This window comes from Peromyscus maniculatus, chromosome 9, assembly GCF_049852395.1.
Source record: "Peromyscus maniculatus bairdii isolate BWxNUB_F1_BW_parent chromosome 9, HU_Pman_BW_mat_3.1, whole genome shotgun sequence".
Lineage (NCBI taxonomy): Eukaryota > Metazoa > Chordata > Mammalia > Rodentia > Cricetidae > Peromyscus > Peromyscus maniculatus.
The window spans coordinates 41,084,161-41,104,912 of record NC_134860.1 but is presented as its reverse complement, the minus strand read 5'-3'; the positions used below and the strand labels follow the sequence as shown (position 1 = coordinate 41,104,912).

Below are 20,752 nucleotides of genomic sequence, written 5' to 3'. Positions count from 1 at the left end.
GGCTGTTGCACAGAGAACCTTGTCTTGAAAAAACAAAAAGAAAAACCACTCATAAAATAAAACTAATTCTTTTCAAAAAGAGAGACTCCTTTGCCTCTGTCACTATAACCACAGAATCCATGCTACTTTTGAGTCTACAACCCACAAAATGACTCCTATATTTTCAGTTGTCTAACCCCACCCCCACCACCTGCTACTCTGGTAATTAAACTGAGGGCCTCAATGTACAAAGCAAGTGTTCTACCACTGAGCTACACCCCTAGTTCACTATTGTCTTATGCTTATCTAAGTTCATAATTGTGAAGGAGGGATAGCTCAGTGATACAAAGCATAAGTTAGGTCCTGGGTTGATCCTAACCACCAAAAATAAATAAATAAATTCATTAATTAAATAACTTTTTAAAGAAGACCAAAAGCTCATACATAATAATCTAATGTATGTCATAGCTACTATAGTAGCAGCATATACTTGAAAAATAAAATCACTAAAATTTTAAATGTCTCACCATAAAACAATTATATGAGGTTATTTAGAATGATTAGCCATTTCACAATATATAAATTTCAAAGTGTTATTTTAAGTGTGATAAATATATACAATTTTTGTTAAGTAATCTTTTACCATGTTTTAATCCCAGCACTCTTAAGACACAGGCAGGTGGATCTCTTTGAGTTTGTGGCCAATTTGATCTACATAGCCAGTTCTAGAACAGACAAGACTACAAAGGGAGGCCTATCTCAAAAAAGAAATCTTGTGTTCATTATTGAGTTCATATTTATGAGTCCCCAAGGGCACTTTCTCACACAGTCTTATACATGCTAAACAAGTGTCAGGCCTTTGCAAATGCAACACATTTGGTGTCCATCCTGTTGTCAGGCTGGCCTCAACGTCTAAAGTATATGTGTGTTACCATGGCCTGTACCGCTAAAGATCAAAATGGCACACAATTATCACCCAAAAACATATAAAGCCTATTTTTCTTAAACAAGAATTCAGTGCTCTTTGCCCAAGTTTCTCTAAGAATTCTTTTTCCTCTTTAAAAGGAGGTCGCACAGTACTCAATATTAAAAATCACTGACTAAAGAGACCGCAGGGACCATAATTCTGCTTTCTCTCACCCACCATCCAAGTTAGATCCAGCACTCATCAGAAATTAAGAGCAGTGTCTGGACAGAACCTAGGCAGGCTGAGAAGGCTGGGCTGGGCCTTTGTGTCCCAGATCTGCAGCCATGAGAATCATTTTTTGTCTTTTATCATATTGACAGAAACTAATGCTCCAAGTCTCAAGAATGCTTTCTGGGTTGGATGTAGTAAGAGAGGCCTGTAAATTCCAATGTTGCAGAGGCTAAGGCAAGAATATTGATTATACTTAGGAGCTCAGCCTCGGCAGCATAGAAAGTGTCTGGGCTACAAAGGGAGACTTTGTCTTCAGAAGGAAAAATAAATATATTTTAAAAAGCAAGCATTCTGAGACTAAAGCCAGCTAAAGCTACTCTATTTTACTCATAGGAAAGAGACCCTTAAACGAGGTCATAAAATTACATAGTAGCTTAAATAGAAGAAAATACCCGGCCACCATTACAAATGATAACTAGTAATCTTGTGAGTGAATTCTAGGCCAGCCAGAGACACATGAGTCCCCTGGGAGGCGGAAAAAAAAAATCCAGATGATGGTGGCTCATGCCTTTAATCCCAGCACACAGGGGGCAGAGGCAGGCAAGTCTCTGAGTTTGAGGCCACCTGGTCTACAAGAGTGAGTTCCAGGATAACCAGGGCTCTTACAAAGAGAAACTAAAACTCGAAAAACTAAACAAACAAACAAACAAACAAAAACCCTAAGACCTCAATACAGCCATTACGTCCACTACTTCGGGCCCATTTCTGCCCTCCGTAGTCCCAATCTCCCTCGCATCCTCTCCATGACAGCTTGCCTCTCTATACTTCATTAATCCTGACCCGCAACTGGACTGTTCCCGCCAGGAGAGCCATAAACTGAAGAGGCCACAAATAACAGACTCCACCAGCCACAGAACCGGAGCTTAGCTAGCCCCTCCCTCGGCAGCAGAGCTAAACCCAAGGCGCATGCACCGCCAGAGCCCATCACGCTTCGATGGCGTCACGCAAGGCGCCGTATCTGAAATCTGGACATATCCATTGATGCCGCCTGGAATAAGTCTGTTTGTGTACTGTGCGCACGTTGTTTCTTGGGCACAACGGATTTTTCCAGCGGAAAGATAAACAAAAAAGAGTCCTGGTAGCTGAAAGCTGCTGAACAAAGCGAAGAAAGGGAAAGAGTGAGTGAGACCTGATGGAGACGTCACCAAAGCGCTCCGGAAGCGTTCGACAATGAAGGGTAAGCAGGGTGAGAGACAGGAAATTGGGCCGGGATGACAGTATAGAGGGTCTGGAACAGGAAGCTGAGTCAGGGATACCTGTCGCAACAGAGTCCCAAGACAGTTTCCAGGGAAACCGTGTACTATTGACTTATAGTACACAAAAGTAATCGAGGCGCAGAGTGTGAACTGGCCGGACACAGTCTCTAAGCTAGGAATAGATGTCAGGATCGAGTGTGTTCTCCCCAGGGGAGCTAGGGCTGCTCAGGGGAACTGGAAGAGGTGGATCCAAGGCCTTGGCCAGACCTACTCACTACCTGCCTAGATAACTGCTGCCAGGACCTGCTCCCCTCTACCACCTGGCTTTTCACCCTTTGTCATGTGAAAACCTTCTTAGGTGCAGTATTGCAAACCTAAGGCTTTGGTATTTGAGCAGAAAAGAGATGTTCCATGAAGGGAAGCAAGCACTGGAGCAGTATAAGAGGGGAGAGAGGATACTGTAAAGATTAAGCCTCTGATCTGTTGATTTACACTCTTGCCATGTCCTTTCATCAGAGATCAAGTGCCTTGGCATATCTCAACTTCAGTATTATTTTGTACATAACTAGGAATAACTATGTTTAAAATTCTTAGAAAGATGAATGAGATTGAAATAAATGTGTACACACACCCATGAGTGTATATATGTGTTGTTTTAAATCAACTACTTGACAAGCAGTGAGTGTACCAGAGCTATTACAAGTGTACTTCTACAGAAAGATTTCCAACTCTGATTCTAGGCATCTGGGGTAGGTTAAAAAAAAGTTATTCCTAGGGTCCTAGGCCCTGCACATTAATCTCAGTAAACAAACTGGAGTCTCAATTTGCAGTTCAAGGGAGAACTAGATTCTGTATGTAAAACTGGTAACTTCCTTGGTTTGTTTGCTTGGTCAAACATGTACTCAGGGAAGTACAAGAGAACAGAGGTAGATTTTTGTTTTTTTGTTATTATTGTTGCTGTTGGGATAAGGTACACTATATATTTCTGACTGAGCTGGAAACAGACTGTAAACAAGGCTGGCCTCTCCCTCTGAAGTGATGGGATCAACTGTGTGCGCTACCACACAGTTGTAGTGTGAGCTACGTTTTCTGGTCGTTTGCCCTTTCTTACCACATTTACAACTGTACTCTGTCCCCCAGTGCCACCGTGATGGTTTCCTCCAAACAAATAAGCAACAGAAGCATGGAGGTTTAGAGAGATTATGGCATCATGCTGGTCATATTTAGAATTTGCAGAAAGACTGTTGTATTTTGTCTGTCGGATACATTCCAATTTTATTGATTCTAAACAGCAAAAAATCTGTTTTAAACTTCTTGTAATCATCAAAATACAGTGTGTAAACCAACCACCCACTAACTATTACCATCACCTTAATTTTAGTGTCTTCATTCCTTAGTGAGCAACTGCCCAAGTATAATTATAACTTGTATTTTAAATCAGAACTACTCTAAATGTGATCCAATGAGAAGTTTTTTTGAACCTTCAGAGTCTGGAGTAGGAACTAAAACCCCATGTTTTAATAAGATCCCCGAAGGTTCTTAAACACATTAAGCTCTGAGAGGTGCTCTTTTAAGCCTCATCCTAAGTATTTCTAAGACAAATCTGGCCAGAGGGAAGAATTAAGAAGTATCTAAGATAGTTGTGGTACTTGTCTGTAATCCCAGCAACTAGCAATTAGAAGCCTAAAACAGGAGTATTGAAGGTGTAAGCCATTGTGAGCTACATAGCAAATTCTAAGTCAGCCTAGGATGCAAAGTGAGACTGTGTCTTTAAATAAATATGTAAATAAGCAGCATTCAGTAGGACCAGGGACATGGATCCATGGTGAAGCACTTGCCAGGCATGCATTAAACCCCACTGAGTTTAATCCCCCAGTACTACAGACTAAAATAAAAGGATAATGTGGTGGTATTGTGTTCCCCAAAATATTGTGTACCTTAATAAACTTACCTGGGGTCAGAGAACAGACAAGCCACTAGTTAGGCAGTGATAGCACATGTCTTTAATCCTAGCATTCCAGAGACAGAAATCCCTCTGGATCTCTGTGAGTTCAAAGCCATACTGGAAATAGCCAAGCATGGTGACACATGCCTTTAATCCCAGGGAGTGGTGGTAGAAAGCAGAAAGATATATAAGGCGTGAGGACCTGAAACTAGAAGCATTTGGCTGGTTAAGCATTTGGCTGGTTAAGCATTTGGCTGGTTAAGCTTTCAGGCTATGGAGCAACACAGTTTAGCTGAGATTCATTCTGGATGAGGACTCAGAGGCTTCCAGTCTGAGGAGACAAGACCAGCTGAGGAATTGGCCAGGTGAGATAGCTGTGACTTGTTCTGTCTCTCTGATCTATCAGCATTGGCCCCAATAACTGGCCTTGGGTTTGATTTTATTAATAAGAACTTTTAAGATTCCTGCTACAGGATAATCCAAGAAAGCTTTGCCTTTTCATACTAACCAAGTATTCCATCTCTAAATAAGTGTAGGTCATACTTAGAAGAGCCTTGGATATTACACTCATTCCTAACAGGAAGTAATCTTCTATTTTTGTCTTTCATCCCCCAGCTGTGATTTACCATGCCTTTTCTCATAAAGAAGCCGAGGAGCACTATGTACAGGTACAATCTTTCAAAGGTGGGCTGGGAGCGGTAGACTTGAGAGCAAAGAAAGTTCAATGTCTTCTAAGACTGGTCTAGCTGTCCTTTCCCATGGATTACTCTTCACCTTTACAGTCAGCATATTAGGCCCCATCGATGTCTTTTGTGCTGATATCTTCTTGTGCCAGGCTCCTTTCTTAGGGTATCAGAGGCAGCTCTGAGGGACTAGTACTCTAGATTTCATGTCATCTCCCTCTCCATGGTGAATGACAGCCTGTGCCTACCTGAAACCTGACTTGCTCTTGTTTCTGTGTTCAGTGCTCAGACCATTTCATAAGTGAATGTTATAAATTCTGTCTGTCTGTCTGTCAGCATGCTTTGTCAGTTGGGTAGAAGCATCACCTGTGGCTCATAAAGAGTACTTGTCCCACCAGGCTGTGTGGCACATGCCTTTAATCCCAGTTCTTGGGAGGCAGAGGCAGGCAGTTCTTTGAGTTCAAAGATATCTAGGGATACACAGAGAAACCCTGTCTCAAAAAAAGCAAAAGAGAGAGAATATCCTTGAAATCAAGATTTTAAAAGGCCTTGATTTTATTTCCCCATGAAAGAGAGACCACATATGTGTTTAAAAGAGGCAAATTGTTCTGGTATTGATGATAGATTGTTTAGCCATCCCAACTTTGAACTACCTCAAAGATTGTGTGTTCTTTCTTTTTACCCCCTGCTTTAGCAGAGAGAAGGTATTGGCCACTGTTGATATGTTTAACCTAAATAAAGTTGGCAGTTAGCCTCAGACTTGTTTTTACTGTCTGGTTAGTTCAAAAAGAGCCCAGCAAATGGTCCAGCCAAGAGGTAGGTCCTCAGGAAAGAGCACTGCCCAGGTTGCAGCAGATGAAAGCCGAGTGAGATGCCTGCTGCCCAGTGAAGAATAGAATGTTGCTGCCCCAACTTGAGAGGTGCTGAAACTAGAGTGTCTCAGGACTGGGTGCAACAGTGAAATGGTTTCACCCTCTCTTGCCAGGGGTATTACAGTCCTGTGGATAAGAGTGAGTAGACACCGAGATGCCCTTCATGCTTTCTGCCTCAAGGAGGACTGGAGCAGACCTCTCCAAGAGCAGCCACATGGAGGCCACAAGGCTGAAAAGCAAGGAAAGGGGACTGTGGTGCTCAGTATCAGATTTCCTCCTCCTTGACCTGCCTGGAACCCCCAGGCAATTTCCCCTAGTTCTGGAATGGCTCATTTCCCTAACAACCCCAGCTCCCTTCCACTTCAAGCTAGTCTTGTGGTCATGACTTATTAAATAACCTGTATCATGCGGATTAGAGAAGCCTTGCATTACAAAGGATTTTGAATGCTCAATAGAGTAACCTCAGAGAAACAGGACAGGAAGTCAGTGTTTGACCTGGCTACAGTGTAGGACAGTGTCACAGTTAGCATGTGAGTGTTATTTTACATCTTGGCAGTTGTGTGTAGCAAACACTTGGAAGACAAGGGATTTGTAGCCAAGATCATCAAAGCTGGTGGCTCTCAAGAATGGGGTCTGAGGGCCCTGGAGTCTGAGAGCAGAACAGTAAACCACACCACCTGTCTCTGAGCAGGAGCTGGGGAGCCAGCGGCCTGGGGCCTTTGTGAGGGCCTTCCTGAAGCAAAGCATGCCTCACTGGAGCCAGCAAGACTGTGAGAGCCATCTGCAAAGCAAGGCTGTGGTCTGGAATACTTCACTCGTCAGAAGCCAAAGCAACAGCAGAAGAAATCCAAAGGCCTCACTGCCAAACAGAGGAGAGACATGAGGCTCTTTGACATTAACCCAGAGCAACAGAGGTACCCCCATCTTTCCTAAAGGTCTTGCCACTCATCATTGCCTAGTCTTTCTGGTCAGGGTGTAGACTGGTGATTCCAGGGACTCACTAGGCAGCTCTGCCCCCTTAGTCTCAGGGGCTTCCCTCCTAGGCGGCCTCCCCCTACCAATTTTTATTGTCTTGGCTTGGCATCTAAAAGTCAGGCATTGGTGAGCCTGAGAACTTTCATCTTATAGTGTCTCTCCTAGGCTCACTAATAAGTGAGTCTGTTACCCATAGTCATAGACTGTCTTGGCTTTCTAGAAAAGAGGAACTGATATTCTTTAATATGGACTTTCCTATAGCTTTTAATATCACTAGACAGAATCACCCACTCAAAGGTTACTGCCAAGGAGAGGTACTGCCTACACATGTCTGAAGTTTCTGAAAGGAACATATGACTTTCTTCTGGGAGGATGGCTCCCTTAAGACAGTTCTGAGTTTGTGTGTACAGCCACTATTTATAGGCTTTGTACAACACGCTATAAACACATAGCCTTCCATGTCCCAGAAGGCATGAGAGTGTCACTTTACCCTGGGACTGTCTCCCTGGGGTTCTTGAAAAAGTTCTTGTTTCAGGTTTGAGCCTGGTGTTCTTGACTCCCTACCCTGGCTTTGTGTGAAAGGGCACCAAGACAAATGGTAACAACCTCAGAGAAAAACTTTGGTCCTCTCCCTTCCCTTTCCCTACAATCCCACTACTTTACACAAGGAACTGCTTTGCAAATCTGCACCGTAACCTCCTATGTCAGTGGGTTCAACAAGGTTGACGTTAATTGTTTTTGTGTCTTGTTGGGTGAATTCCTGCAGAGCTGCAGCTGCTTTGTTTCCTGAGTGTTAGCACCTAGCTTTGATCTGCTTTTTGTGATTGCTACATCTTGTCTCCATCACCTCCTGTTTGAAGTCTCATCTGAGTGTTTGCTAGGAGTTCAAAACCTATGAAAACTTGGTTTAGGGACAATCCAGAAAACTGTGCTATTCCTTTACTGAGAATTTGCAGTTGGCATAGTCCCTTTGGAGAGGCTTTGGAGAGGCTTAGATAAGATGTTTTGGTATATGGAATTGACTTCCTAAAGGTATTAATTGTATAACAATAAAAGGGCCCTTTGCTTATCTACAATGTTTCAGTCCAGAGAGATGGACCCCCTCTGAAGGTGGAAAAGTCTAAAAATCATACTTAGAAGGCTCTGTGCCCTCTTTCCATTCATTAATTATCTCATTATCTATTTCATTTTGTTAAGTCCAAAGTTCTGTAGAATGCTTATGCCAGTTTCTAACAAACTCAGTAGTTGGAATTTTTTTTTATGAAGCACCACTCTGGCTTTGCACCAGTAGCATTCAATGCATTCAATGCAATAATTCCCATAATAACTGCAATAATCAATCCAACCATTTGATGTATTCTTCTTAATATTCTTAATGAATTACCTGATTTGAGACAAGCTGGTATATTGTTGAGAGATCAGTTAGAACTATCAAAGGAGCAAATAAAGTTAAAATGTGATTGGAATGTTATGTATTACTCCTTTAAAGTTTAATGAAAGCAAGTATGGTTGGGAAAAGATAAAAATGTATTTGATGGGTCACCCTAACTCTTCTCAAATGATTTATGATTTACAGCAAGAAATTAAGAATTGTTAAATGTTACCTGATATGACAAGAATGGATGTTATGGAAAGCCTTGCAGATACTATAGCCTCATTGAACCATGTACATAACTTTAATAGGTTTCTTGTTTTAGCAAGGGTTATTCTTTTGCTAGCAACAGTAACCTTATTGGCTTTAAGATGTGTTTTGATTTACTTACATAGATTGTAAAACAGAAAGATAGAGAAAAGGCTGTATTTGCTGTGAAGCTACATAACCTCCAAAATAATTAATTGTTGCATGTAAATACGGGGATATGTTGGGAGAATTTCTGCAGAACTCCAGCTGGTTTGATTCCTGAGTGTCAGCACCTAGCTTTGATCTGCCTTTTGTGATTGCTACCTCCTGTCTCCATTATCTCCTGTTTGAAGTCTTATCTGAGAGTTTGCTAGGAGTTCAAAGCCTATGAAAACTTGGTTCAGGGACAACCCAGAAAACTGTAGTATTCCTTTACTGAGAATTTGCATTTGGCATTGTCCCTTTGAGGGGCTTATAGAAGAGGTATATGGAATTGACTTGCTAAAGTTGTGAATTGCATAACAATAAAAGGGTCTTTTGCTTATCTACAGTGTTTCAGTTCAGAGAGATGGACCCCCTCTGAATGTGATAAAGTCTAAAATCATTCCTAGACTGCTCTGTGCCTTCTTTCTTTGAGCCCCCATGAACACACATCCAATATACCACAGTTTCTCTTAGGAAAAGGAGATTGAGTGAACAGCACCTGGATTTTTACAGCTGATGTTATCTCCACTTTCAGATCCTATTCCTGGTCTGAGCCAGGGGCTCCACCCTCACATCTACAACTGGCCAGCATGAAGAGAATCAAAGCAAAGGGCCCCCTCTTCCCTTCTCAAAAGCAGAAATTTAGCCTTGAGCAGGTTCTGCCAGGGAAGAAACTGAGGTTCAAGAAGGGAAATGCACTCGGCCTTGGCCACATTGTCATTGGATCCTGGGGCTTACAGGCAGTCTCCAGTGCTCCCTCATGCTCATTCTCAGCCCTGAGCCCAGCTGTCTTCCTGAACACTGGAAATCCCAAGCTCATGTGTCTGACTTTGTACCTGTTCCTGACTTTATGACAGATACAGTCTCTTCCTCCCTCTGCATTAACTCTGGAAGCAGTACATCCGTGACTTATGCAATGGGCTCAAGCCAGACATGTGAGTTAATTTCTGAAGCCTGCCATGGGATTAGACCCCAAGTCTTGAGAACACTAGAGATGCAGCCTGAGAAACCATCTGGCTGTGGGTGTTTGTGATCCTGCTTGCTTTGTTACTAACGCGTCTTTGTGGGCTCACTTCACCACCTAGGCAGCCACAGATGATTCAGGCCAAGCACATAAAGGCAAATCTTCATGGTGCTATTATCTCAGGTAATTTCTATGAGAGCATATGTTCATCTGGGCAATGTTATTCAGTGGCAGTATTCTGCCTGTCATCTTTCACTTGGTATCCCTGAGTTATCTCTAAGTTACAAACAGTGAAGATCTAAGATGGTTGTGACCTGACCCATCCTGAGAGTTTGTTAAACACACTAAGTGCTCTCTGCATGTCATTGGCTCACACTGTTGGAACCTAGCTGAGACTCTTGGGGGCAGATTCTCTCTCATCATGGTTTCCAGTGTGCCATCACCAGTGCAGACCTTTCCTGTGATTGCCAGCCTCATTCACCTCATTGCACCCAACAGCCACCTGGACATCCAGGAGGTACCTCAAACTACCTATCTAACACAGAACCCTTGGTCTCCATTTAGGTCAGCTCTCTGTGACTTGAATTCCTCATCTCCAAAAATGACACATCTCTGTATACAATTTGTTCAGCCTAGAAACCTAGAAACACACGCATCACCTCATTCGTAATCGTGCACCTCAAGTCATTTAATACCTTGTTTTTGAATCTAACTTACCTCCAGCTCCCTCATGTTGGTATGGAAGCTTTTCCTCCCCCTTCCCCAGCTCACATACTGTTTTTTTCCACATGCATACCACATGAAATTCCCAAAATGAGGGCTGTTATCAGACGTCAGACTACCGGCTGCCATTCGCCTCTTCTTTAGCAGCTTCCCATCCAGTCAGAGTAAAAGTTTTCAGTGTACGTGGCTGGCTTTGTGTGACTAGCACATCAGGTGCCTTTGCTTAGGTCCTTCTCTTAATCAGGGTACTCTGCAGTTTTGTGTATTGAATCCTGTTCTGCCTATTGTGACCAGTGCCACACAAGCTAACATAACCAACCCCATCCAGTCTTGCACTGGGCCTCAGCAAGCTGGCTGTAGGCCAGTATCCTACAGGGCATCATCTCACCCTTCACTACAGAGGGAGCTTGCCTCTACTGACAGGAAAAAGGCCCCATCACCTCCCAAACCTCAAATCCAACATCTACTGCAAGACTTCAGCCACCAACCAATTCCATGGAGGAATGTCCACATTCCAGGGCCAGTCATCTCACAGTCCATCACAGAAGAGCAGAGGCCAGAGAGGGAGGCCATGAAGAGGCGAGCTCAACAGGAGAGAGAGAATGCTGCCAAGTACACCTCTCTGGGAAAACCGCAGCTCTTCCTTCAGAGGGAGAAGGATATGGAAATTTCCAGATATTTTGGCTATGTCATGTAAGGTCTGGCCTAGACTTTGGAACTCATTACTATTCAACATAGAGAAAGGGAGATATAGAGACACATATACATGTACACATTGGATTTAAAGATCTGGGTGTATGTGTAGATATGTAGGTACATATGGAGTTAAGGAGATTAATTGGTAGATGCAAGGATTTATATATAAAAATGTCAGACAGAGTTTCTGTACTTGTAAAAGACACTAAAAGTGACTGAAGAAACAAAAGTCAGTTATATCAACCTTGAGTAAGAATATATAGGAGGCTTTGATGGTTTCTTCATACCTATGCTACTGTTCATGTTGCCAAACTAAAATATGTGTAATATGAATAAACTACATACTATAAATCACTGGTATTGTTTATTTAAGGTAAAAGTAATTATTCCCTTTGACTTTTATTTTCAAATAAAATAAAAGTCTTTGAACTTGGTATGTTTCCTGTAGGAGTTACAGTGAACTGTTACAGTAAACACATTCCTGCTCTTACCACACTTGGGGACAAGTCATTAACTGCCCCAATCCACAACCTTCAAAAATCCTGGCATTGCCATAAGCTCCATGCCTGGAACAAACAGAGAATGACAACCTGCATGAGATGGCAGCAAATCTGTCAATGCCTCTGGATGCCTATGAGTGCACGAAAGAAAGCCAAGACCTATCTCTCCTCTCTTTAGCACACCCCAACATGAAACATCCCTTGTACTTCACTAACCCAGGGAGCCTAGAGCAGGAGCTTGCTTGTGACAATGCCAGCAGGGAAAGCAGCAGTCTTGGTCAGGATGAGCCTGGGACATGCACAATGTTTTGGCCTCCAGCATGAACTTTGCAGACATGACAACACTAGTGGCAGAAGTTCACCTCCCCAACTGCTCAACTCCCTCTCTGAACTAAACCAATTCCAGGTTTCCACAGTCACCCTATACAAAGACTCCATGGTCATCAGGAGTGATCAGACCCAGTAAAGTTAAGGTGTATTCAGCACATCCTTAAACCAGTTGAGGAAGATGGAAGAAAAAAGCTCTAATCTTCTTCACATAGCTTCTCTGTTCAGAATCCTTTATCAGGACATGATATAGGGAGAGAAGGTGGGGTCAGTGCTGTGGCCAGAGAAGGGAATATTGATAACATGGCCCAGCAAATGGAGGGCTAAGGTCAGAAAGCCACATTCTGCAGGCCCAGCAGACCTAGGAATCATAAAATACAAGATCAAGAAAACTAGAGAAATAACTCCAAGAAAGCTGAAGGAGCTGAAGCCATCAATTCACTGTCCTTAACAACACAAGGAAGCAGGAATTACTGGAGCTCAGCCATGATAGATTTAACAAGCTTCAAACCCACCTCAGTTAGCACATGCTGGAGTCTGTGAAGGTCTGTCATTCACTGTGGAAGAAGGGTGAGAAGAAACCTGGAATCTTCTGAACCTTCAACTCTTTGTGCTACTCTGTGCTTTAACAGTATCAGAGTTTATTACACTTTGGCCTCTGGGACATTGGGCAGTAATTATCTTTGTCCAGGTTTAATCGTAGTAAACAGAATTCATTTACTTACTAACTCATATTTAGTTTCTTGAGAAAAGGACCCTCCCCATAGCCCAGCCTATCCTGGACCTGGCTAAATCAAACAATCAAACATTGAACTCAGAAAGAGCTGCCTGCCTTCCCTTCTGCCTCTGTATCCATGTCAATCACACCCTCCCCTTCTGCCTCCACCTCTGCCTCTTCCTCAGCCCCTGCTTCAAGAGTGCAGAGACTAAAGGAATGCAGCAAGAAGCCATGTGGAATCCAGGTTATTTCTGTACAGGTGGATAACCACGTTTTAGTGCATGACTTGATGAAGGGTCCATGTGTACTCCTTGGTGCATTTTTGGTACATACCTAAAACCAAAAAGACTAAACCACATGTATTTCCAAATGGAACTTAACTCAGATTCATTTTTTTTCCTGGCAATCAACCTTGTTTCAGTTGTAAGCTATACTTGCTATAATACCTATGAATCACTAACCTCCTATGAGATGTGATAATACTATTTTGGATATTTAGTGCTTTTATGTTAAAGTTATGATTGCTTTTTTACTTCGATGAATTCGGGCATCTGATTTTTATAGAGGAATTGTATTCAGCCTGTAAATAGAGTTTCATGGTATAACTTTCTTCACAATATCTAACCTGCAACTAATGTGTAGGCCCAAAGGTGTACATTCTAAAAAGGGCTATGTCCAGACTCACCCATCTAGAAAATGTTAACAAACCCAGCATGAAAAGATCCTACTACCTGTATGCAATGATCCTCACAGGGACAAATTTGGGTACAACAGAATGATGGAAATCAATGGCTTAGGGAGGCCTCTGGTTTTATCACTCTCTGTGTGTGGTTTTAATTACAGATTTGCACACTGCCATGAGATTACTATGCTTCACTTTACATCTTAGGAGCAGTAGAAACACATTTGAATGGATATCTTTTGACCTTGACATTATTATTTTAAGCTTTATGTATTGAAACTAAGGGTCTTGTAAAATAATTCTTATTAAAGAAACTCAGGAAGCATTTTTGGCATTAAAGTAATTCAGACAATGTTGTACTTGTACTGAATCCTCAATGTCATTAATTCTCATTGTACTATTCATTGAACATGTTCTTTTAAAACTATATATTGTATACTGAGCCCAGTATCTTTATGACCAAGGCCTACCCATTCCTTAACTCTCACCAAAAATCTTAGGCATGCTTCATATGCTCAACAGCATTACCTTCAATGTCAGGAATGGAACCATGTAGGTATGTGTAATCGAGCATCCATTCATAGAGACAGCATCAGGAGATATTTGTCTTGGACTGGATACATATGGTATAATATGATTATCACGAGTTAAAAGAACTCCCCTGCAATCACCTTGACTACACTCATCACTTTAGCTGAAATGGTTCTGTTGTGTGTAGACATCACATATTCCTTATCCATTGCTCTGTTATTGGACAGGAAGATCAGGTAACATAAATATTCCTGAAAAAATACTGCAATCTATACTGATGCGCAATGCAGTAAAATGTTCATTTCCTTGGAATAGTATAGATGGGATATGTGACAGACCTTGGGTTGGTGTTTAAAGTGACTCCATACAGAAATAGAGAGAGAGTAGAATACTTCACACTATACCCACCAACTTATTGGTGTTTCCTGTGGAAGCAATACTTGGAAGCACCCTACTTTCAGTTAACTCTCCACTTCTATTCCCTGGCATCAAGAAAGACCATTTTCCAATGGACCTGGTGTTCAAATTCAAGTAATGTCTAGAATGACAAGTCAAGTTTTCATGAACCTCCATGGCTCCTTCTACTATGTACAGTTAAGCTTCACAGCCACAGACCTGTCTATCACTGAATTAATCTGTTCAATTACTTTCTAAGGTCTCCATCCATCTGAGATAATCAATGCTAAAACATCACAATGGGATGTTCACTTGATTTTGGAATAGAAAGCCATGCTACACTATTCTACCCTACTGCTCTAGCTCTCAATTCCATTGGGCTCCTACTGGCAGGACAATCCCTGAGCTTTGGATGGACTGCTTTGTGCATGATCCATTTCTGAGTACCAGCCGGCCATGTCGCCACAACAGCAGCCACTGAGTCTCAGCAGCCTAAACAATGACAGCTCTCTCCAACAGCAACAGAAACAATGCCAAAGGAAGGCCAGCAAAGAGTCAGACTGTAACAGTTACAGCTGCACCTGAAACTACATTAATCTCCTGCAAAACCACAAAGGTGTAAATGGGAATTGTAAACACCCAATCATTCTATTCAAAAAAACCATAGAAATACTCTTTCCTCTGGAACCTAGAACTCCTCAGTCTGAAGAAATTTTGTGGTGAATTGCAGTACATGATAAGATTTCCCTTCTGTGCATGTGTACGCATATCATTGGAGAGTTGTGAATGTACATAAAATCTGTGCCTTCTCTGTAGCAGTATACTCAACAGTCTTGACATTTTATTATGTGAGCGAGACAGCCTGTCAGAATGGCTATGATCAAAAACACCAATGACAGCCAATGTTGGAGAGGATATGGAGCAAAGGGAACACTCCTCCACTGTTGGTGGGAATGTAAACTTGTACAACCACTGTGGAAATCAGTATGGCAGTTTTTCAGAAAATTAGGAATCGAACTACCTCAAGACCCAGCCATCCCACTCTTGGGCATATACCCAAGGAATGCTGATTCATACCATAAAGATACGTGCTCAGCTATGTTCATAGCAGCACTATTTGTAATAGCCAGAACCTGGAAACAACCTAGATGCCCATCAACGGAAGAATGGATGAAAAAAATGTGGTACATATACACAATGGAGTACTACTCAGCAGAGAAAAACAATGAAAGCATGAAATTTGCAGGCAAATGGATGGAACTAGAAAAAATCATCCTGAGTGAGGTAACCCAAACCCAGAAAGACAGTCATGGTATGTACTCACTCATAGGTGGATTCTAGATATAAAATAAAGAACAATCAGACCACAACCCATAGAACCATAGAGGCTATATATATATACCATGGAGGTCCCTAGGACGACTGTGGCTTATAATAAATTTCAATTTTCCTCAATTATTGAAAAAAATAGCCAAATGAATGGAAATACATGAACTATGAACCAAAGGCTGAGGGGCCCCCAGCTGAATCAGGCCCTCTAAATAGGTGAGCCAGTTGATTGGCTTGATCAGTTTGGGAGGCAACTAGGCAGTGGGACCAAGTCCTGTGCTCATTGCATGAGTTGGCTGTTTGAAACCTGGAGCTTATGCAGGGACGCTTGTCTCAGCCTGGGAGGAAGGGACTGGACCTGCCTGGACTGAGTCTACCAGGTTGATTCAGTCCTCGGGGGAGGATTTGCCCTGGAGGAGGTGGGAATGGGGGTAGAATGGGGGTAAGGGGAGGCTGTGGAAGGGGGAGAATAGGGGAACCCATGGCTGATATGTAGAACTGAATGGTATTGTAAAATAAATAAATATATATAGGATTTTTCCATAACCTGGCAACAAGCCAAAAAAATATTAAAGAAATGTCCTACATGTTCCTTCTGAAATCAAATGCCATTACCAGGAGGATGTAATCCAAAGGGTACTCAGAGGAATGAAATCTGACAGATGGCCGTGTTTCACTTTGCAGAATTTGGAAAATTGAAATATGTACACCACACCATCGATACTTATTCAGGATTTCAATGGGCAACTGCTTTGAGTTCTGAAAAAGCTGATTCTGTAATCACTCATTTGCTAGAAGTTATGGCCATCATGGGTATACCTGCACAAATCAAAACTGGCAATGCTCTGTCATATGTCTCTGTTAAAATGAAACAGTTTTTTGCTTATTACAATATAAAACATATTACAGGTATACCACATAATCCTACAGGTCAAGAAGTTATAGAAAGATAAAACAGAACTCTAAAGGATATGCTAAATAAACAGAAAGGGGTAACAAAACCCCCCAGAAATAGACTGCATAATGCTCTATTAACTTTGAATTTTCTGAATGCCAATGAGAAAGGAACAACAGCTGTAGAGAGACATTGGATAATAGAAAAAACTACAGAATTAAATCAGCCTATATACTGTAAGGATGTGCTGACCTCAGAATGGAAACCAGGGTATGCATTACATTGGGGACAAGGTTTTGCTTTTGTTTCTACAGGAGAAGATAAGCTGTGGGTACCATCAAAATTGATAAAGGTTCGATTTGAACAAGAGAAACCTCTTAATTAGAGGAGGTGATAGTTCATCAACCAGCATGAACATCCAATTTAAACTAAATTGTACCAGTAACACATGCCTTTTCATTTAATCAGATATTAACTTGCCAAAAAAGAACACCCCCAAAATTAGTCTTGGAGAAAGGTTTTTGTTTTTGTCTTTTAGGAGAATGAAGGTTAAGGAATCTGAAGAACACAAGACAAATGTGACAACTGGAGAAAAGGGACAAATCATCTATCCCAGGAAACAGAGTGAAACGCTGTATGGGTATATATTATCTAAAAAATTTTATGTCTTCCTAAATGTTTGTTTCTGCTTTTCTCTAAAGATTTAACACTGTTGGTCTTCTAATAGTCCCAGTTCAATTAAAATTTAAAGCTGACTTTGGAGTTGGAGAATGGTTCTCTCCTTCTTTAAACTCAAGCATGTTGTTAAAAGGAAATTGCAAAGTCCCTGTATCATGCCAGAATAAAAGAGCCATCATCTGCTGTGGGACAGGACAAAAGCCAAATTAATTAAGGGACTATTCTATTACTAATCTCAACTCTTTGATTCTATTCTGATTCTTTAAACTTTTCTTTTTTTTTCCATCACAGGCAATTTATTTTGTTCTATTCATTCACAGTTAATACAGAAAATACTTGGAAACATTTCCATATAATGTTTGACACAGAAATCATCAAATAGAAGTATACAATGTTGACAGGAGGCAGTACATTTATAATTCATAACCCCAAATGTATTTATAAATTAGAAATGGAAAGATCTACAAATGAAATTATGAAGGTTCACCAAAGTCATTTAATCTGTCAGTTTCTCATTCATTTTTATGTCTTAATAATATTCTATTGTATGAATAAGCCACATTTTATTTCTCTCCAGTATTTGATAGCTATTTGAGTTGTTTTAACTTTTCTACTATTAGCAACACACTGCTGTAAACTTTCATGTAAACTTTTCTTAAAGTATACATTTTATATCAAAATTTACAAGATTAATATATAAATAGACATATATACATTTTAAACGTTGTTAAGATATGAATGGTCATATAGAGTACTAACTAATTCTAGAAAAAAGGCTTCAATTAGCTGCATATATATATATATATATATATATATATATATATATGTCTTTGTGTTCGAGTCTCTTATCAGTTTTCTGCAGGAAATCACGGCCAGGCCTAACATCAACTGAAGTCTCCAGAAAGAATATGGGGCCCCACAACACAACAATTCCACGTGGATAATAATAATATCATTAAGCTGACAAACATCATATACAGATCAGCTTTGAACTACAAGGTGCTCAGAGCAATTTTGAGATGACTAGCTGAGATGATCCAGTCTCAAAGACTACTTGAATAAGGACTTGAGATAAACCCTGAACTTTGGCATTATACACAGACTGGATAATGAAGGATATAGTTACCTTTCCTAGAATTTGACAATTAACCTAAAATTTTTCTTTCAGGATAATGATAACTTCGCCCATACCCAACAGGAAGCAATTTTAAGAATAGGAAGCCCACATTCCCAAAGATGTGGTGTGGGGCGGGTGGTTTTTTGTTCTTTTTAATGGGTTTTGGTTCTGGGATAATTTTCATTGTTTAGGGGGGTCTGTTACAAGTTGTTGTCAAGGGTTAGGAAAAAGGCTAAACAAAAGAGATTAGATTTAAGGTTCTTGTTTAAAAAAAAGAAAGAAAAGACAATTACTAGTTTTAAATACTTTACATTGGATTGGATTGTTTTATATTGTATACAAATTTGAAATAGATATTGTTAGAAAATGCTGTATGTATATTTCTAATTGTATTTATACCATTCATTTAACAATGTAATGTAATTTTCTGATACTTGAATGTTATTATTACCAACTATTAGGATATAAAGAAATGAAAGTTAGTAGTTAGACATTACAATAGAACTTGTAGTCATATTAGATATGTTTTTTTTTTTTTTTTTGGTTTTTCGAGACAGGGTTTCTCTGTGTAGCTTTGCGCCTTTCCTGGAGCTCACTTGGTAGCCCAGGCTGGCCTCGAACTCACAGAGATCCGCCTGCCTCTGCCTCCCGAGTGCTGGGATTAAAGGCGTGCGCCACCACCGCCCGGCCTAGATATGTTTTAAAAATTGAACAGATATATTTTAGACAGGTCATCTTCAAACCCTTCAGAGATCTACAGAATATGCCATTTAAAATGTTTTAATAACTTAGAAATTTTTCTTTTTTGAGACATGTTGGCTCCTGGCAGTACCAATCTACTTCAGAGAAAATATGGGCATTGAAGAAACTGCATATGGAGTTAAATTTCATTGTAGCAAAAGTTAGCTACTGGACAACAAAGTATCCTCGAATCAACAGGACAAAATGGACAGACAGGACACGAAACAAAGGACTACTGATTGTTGCCAAAAGAAGTGTGGTTATGACTTTATCAAAAGGCATCTTCTGAGGCCAGGACAATATGGCCCCATCCCTGAAGTGGCCTTCGCAATCCAGAAAAGGTACAGTGCCCTTTTCTTCAAAGGCAGCTGAACAGGCAGTGGGCCGATGGCTTCTGTTGTGCAATGGAACAGCAGCTGAATGCTCACGCCTCTCAGTAGTAGACTGGCATTTAATAGAGGGATGTGGAGAAGAAGGGGATGCTGAGATGAAGCGCTATATACACAGCCAAGAAGAATGGACAGCTGAATTAAAAAACCGTCAACAATTTCCAGAATTTAAAATCCTGAATCATGACATGACACTAGTGGAATTCAGGTGTTTCTGGTACATGGACTGCTCTCACCCAATGTGAGGTTGAACTGTTGACCTTGTGTACATCCTACTTCACAAATGAGTCTGCCAGATACACTAAGCCTATAGGCTGAAGATGATGCCCAAACACTGCGGAGAAACCTCAAATGACTGTCCAGGCAGCTGGCTGTTTCTGTCAACTCACAAATTTTTTTGAAGTTGCTTGCATGCACTTCCTGTTTTTATTTTTGTTAGCTAATATTATTTCCTTCTTGGGTCTCTGAGAGAGTTGAAGGTTAGTTAGTTATAGTTGAAGATTAATTAGAATAGAAAGTGAATTAGATACATTTTGGACTTACCAAAATAGGATAGATAAGGGAATTATTTTCTCTGATTTGTCAAATACAAATAAACTAGACATCGCTAGGTATTTGTTACTTGTATATATTGTATATAGTTATTGTACTTTTGTAAATAGTTTTTCTTTTGTTAGTTATAACGTTTTGCCTTTTTTCTTTTTATTAAAATAGAAAAGGGGAAATATGGTAACATTTTATTTGTACTGAAATATGTTTTTAATTGTATGTTAATAAATAAAGTAACCCAGGGGTCAGAGCTATTAGAGCCATAGCAAGGGCATGGTGGTGGTGGCGGCACACGTGTTTAATCCCAGCACTTGGTAGAAGAGCTAGGTAGATCTCTGTGTGTTCAGGGATATAGCCAGCATTGGAGACATATGCCTTTAAGACCTGAAGGGCTGTACTTACAGGCAGTGACAAGGCAGTCATGTGTTTGGGTTTACAACCAATGAGAAGGCAGAACAGAAAGACTATTTAAAGACAGACATACAGAAAGGAGCTCTCTTTTGGGGAGGTAGGAACACTGCAGGAGGTAAAATTTTAGCTCTGAGCTCTGACCTCTCAGCTTTCTCTTTTTCATTGGTTCTGTGTTTCTTATTTTAATAAGATGGTTGGTTACATCTACACCAGTGTGTGGGGGAGGGATCACAGTTAAGATACAGAAATCTCATTACTTTTTCTGTGCCGCCTCCCCACTCAGAGTGAAAGCAGATGGTACACAGCAAAGCAGGTAAAGCCTTGTCAATTCCTGAATCTGCCAAACTAACCATCATGGATCCTTGATCTGGGTCTGCTCCTTAGAAACCCAGAGCAGGATAGGCCTATTCCTTTCCACAAGTACCCAGCTCTT

The 20,752-nt window shown here is 40.8% G+C and overlaps 2 protein-coding genes across 17 annotated transcripts in view; one reads left to right on the top strand and one right to left on the bottom strand.

The window, feature by feature from the left end:
• Positions 1-20,752, bottom strand: part of LOC143267330 (disks large homolog 5-like) — an 85,532-nt gene that overhangs the window by 64,365 nt on the left and 415 nt on the right. Inside the window, exon 1 of one of the 13 annotated variants that reach the window (XR_013042330.1) lies at positions 1,933-2,166. The exons of 2 other annotated variants lie outside the window; for them this stretch is intronic. The gene's annotated coding sequence lies outside the window, so the exon portion shown is untranslated. Of the gene's footprint in view, positions 1-1,932; positions 2,291-20,752 lie in introns of those variants that run through there. 10 more of the 13 variants (XM_076544767.1, XM_076544764.1, XM_076544756.1 and 7 more) reach the window with 10 other exon arrangements.
• LOC143267338 (ribonuclease P protein subunit p29-like) lies at positions 2,106-20,261 on the top strand. Of its 4 annotated transcripts, none has more exons than XR_013042339.1 (4): positions 2,106-2,354; positions 4,934-4,986; positions 16,973-17,074; positions 19,040-20,261. XR_013042339.1 is itself a non-coding variant. In XM_076544800.1 (4 exons), exons 1-3 carry the CDS (start codon positions 2,348-2,350, stop codon positions 6,754-6,756), a joined length of 252 nt encoding a protein of 83 aa, XP_076400915.1. In that variant the 5' UTR covers positions 2,106-2,347; the 3' UTR covers positions 6,757-6,787; positions 9,209-11,407. The 4 variants fall into 4 exon arrangements, 1 of the variants encoding a protein (XP_076400915.1); XM_076544800.1 differs by lacking the exons at positions 16,973-17,074; positions 19,040-20,261 and adding exons at positions 6,565-6,787; positions 9,209-11,407; XR_013042340.1 differs by lacking the exon at positions 4,934-4,986 and having other exon boundaries at positions 16,973-17,068.

Coding starts and splice junctions, on each gene's coding strand:
- LOC143267338 (XM_076544800.1), top strand. Junction 4,987..6,564: donor CCGAGGAGCACTATGTACAG/GTACAATCTTTC, acceptor GTCTCTGAGCAG/GAGCTGGGGAGCCAGCGGCC.